At 39.1% G+C, this 2,171-nt stretch overlaps 1 gene segment (V, D, J or C); it reads right to left on the minus strand.

Annotated features, from left to right (window-relative positions):
* Nucleotides 1-1,671: 1,671 nt before the first annotated feature.
* On the minus strand, nt 1,672-2,132 carry LOC102863985. The segment is given in 1 exon segment: nt 1,672-2,132. A coding segment is annotated over 1 exon segment (461 nt).
* Nucleotides 2,133-2,171: the final 39 nt, after the last annotated feature.

Consider the following 2,171-nt stretch of genomic DNA (forward strand, 5'->3'; position numbering starts at 1 on the left):
AAAAAAAAATCCATGGAGTTACTCTACAGTTACAAAGAAAATCCACAGAAGAAAACCAAGAAAACAATACCATTCATAATAGCCAATCACATTTATAAAGAAAACTTAAAAACACTAATGTGAAAAGAATGCTCCTTGTTCATGGATCGGAAGATTCAATATAGTGAAAATGGCAATCATACCAAAAGCAATCTACCTGTTCAACGCAATCTCAATACAGGTATCAAATTTATTTTTCAAAGAGAAAAGGTAATAGGCAAGTTCATTTGGGAATGAAAGACACCCTGAATAAGAAAAGTACTTCTAAAAAACAAAAATGAAGTTATGTACATAAAACTCCCTGATCTGAAAACCTACTACATCATTTTAATAACCAAGGAAGCACGGTAGTGTTGGTACAATGACATACAGACAGACCATTAGAACAAAATTAAGTCCCAGACATTAACCCATCTATCTACAGACAGCTTGTGTTTGACAAGGGAATAAAACCTATTAAATAGGGAATAAACAACCTCTTCAACAAATGGTGTTGGCAAAATTGAACTGCTACCTGTAGAAAGGTGAATCAGGATCCACTTTTCACACCATATACAAAAATCAAGTCAAGGGTGATCATGATCTTGGGGTAAAGCTCAAAACATTAAGACCATAAGAGACAAATGAGATGAAATTTACAGAGCCTACCCTCTAGTATATAAGGCTGGCAAATACAGCCAGAAATGCACAACCAGGGCAGGATAACGTCTCTGAAAGGGACCTTCTAAAAATTAAGTCCCTGTGTGGATCAAAACTTTTTCTGAAAGTTGAAAGAAAACAAACTGACTGTGAAAAACATTTGGCATTGACATCTCAGACAAGTGTCTCATAACAAAAATTGACAGATTATTACAGGGCCTCCACAAAGAAAAAGTCTTTTAACCCATTTAAAAAATGGACAAATATATGGATAGACCTTTCACAGAGAAAGACATTCAGATGGCCAACAGACACATGAAGAAATGTTCAAAATCACTGGCATTAAGAGAGATGTAAACCAAAACTACAGTCAGCTCCTCCTCAGTTTCAGCAAGCAGCATTGTATTATCTGCATAATGCATATTGTTGATGATTCTTCCTCCAATCCTGAAGCCACACGTCTTCTCATAGAGCCCAATCTCCCGGATAATCTATTCTGCTTATAGATTGAAAAGATATGGAGAGAGGACACATCCTCGGTGCACACCCCTTCCCTAATTTGAGCCATGCAGTGTTTCTTTGCTCTGGTCCTACAATTGCCTCTTGGTCCAAGTATAGGTTTCACATTAAGTACAATCAAGTGTTCTAGGATTCCCATTTTTCTCAGAGTCATCCACAGTTTGTTATGATCCACAGTCAAATGACTTTGAATAATCAAGGAAACATAGATAGACATTTCTACTGTACTCTCTGCTTTTAGTCAAGGTTCATCTGAACATTATATATAATATACCTAGTGGTATGGCATGTAAAAATGGAGGATAGAGGAAGGGATAAAAGGAGGGAGGGAGGAGAGGACAAATGAGGGAAGAGAAAGGAGGGAAAGAAAGAAGAGAAGAAGATAAAGGAGGGGAGAGGAAGAGAGATGTGAATATTTCCTGGGGAAATAGTCAGATGGCAAATGCCCAGGTCACAACAGTAACCACCATCAGCCTACATCTGCACCTTGTACTGGATCTGCATCCTGTGCTCTTGGCTCTCAGAGAGAGCTTTCTGTCTGAGTTCACACTGACTTACTCTCACTGTGTATCTTGCACAGTAATACATGCTGTGTGCTCAATTTTCAGATTGTTCATCTGGAGATAGAGCAAGTTTTTGGCATTATCTCTGGAGATGGTGAATCTGCCCCTCACAGAGCCTGTGTAGTATGTGTTACCATCAGCAGTAATTAATATATGATACCCACTGCAGTACCCTCCCTGGAGGTGGCGAAACCAGTTCATGTGATAGCTACTGAAGGTGAACCCAGAGGCTGCACAGGAGAGTCTCAGAGATGCCCCAGGCTGCCTCAGGTCTTCTCCAGACTCCAACAGTTTCACGTCACACTGGACACCTGCAAACACAGTGACATTCAAATCAGGAAAATAATTACACATGTGCATTATTTCAGTCATCCTGCTTAGATACACTTGCTCTCTAAAAAATTACCTTTT

The sequence above is a fragment of the Elephantulus edwardii genome, unplaced genomic scaffold, assembly GCF_000299155.1.
Source record: "Elephantulus edwardii isolate Elephantulus edwardi_28Jun2011 unplaced genomic scaffold, EleEdw1.0 scaffold00019, whole genome shotgun sequence".
Lineage (NCBI taxonomy): Eukaryota > Metazoa > Chordata > Mammalia > Macroscelidea > Macroscelididae > Elephantulus > Elephantulus edwardii.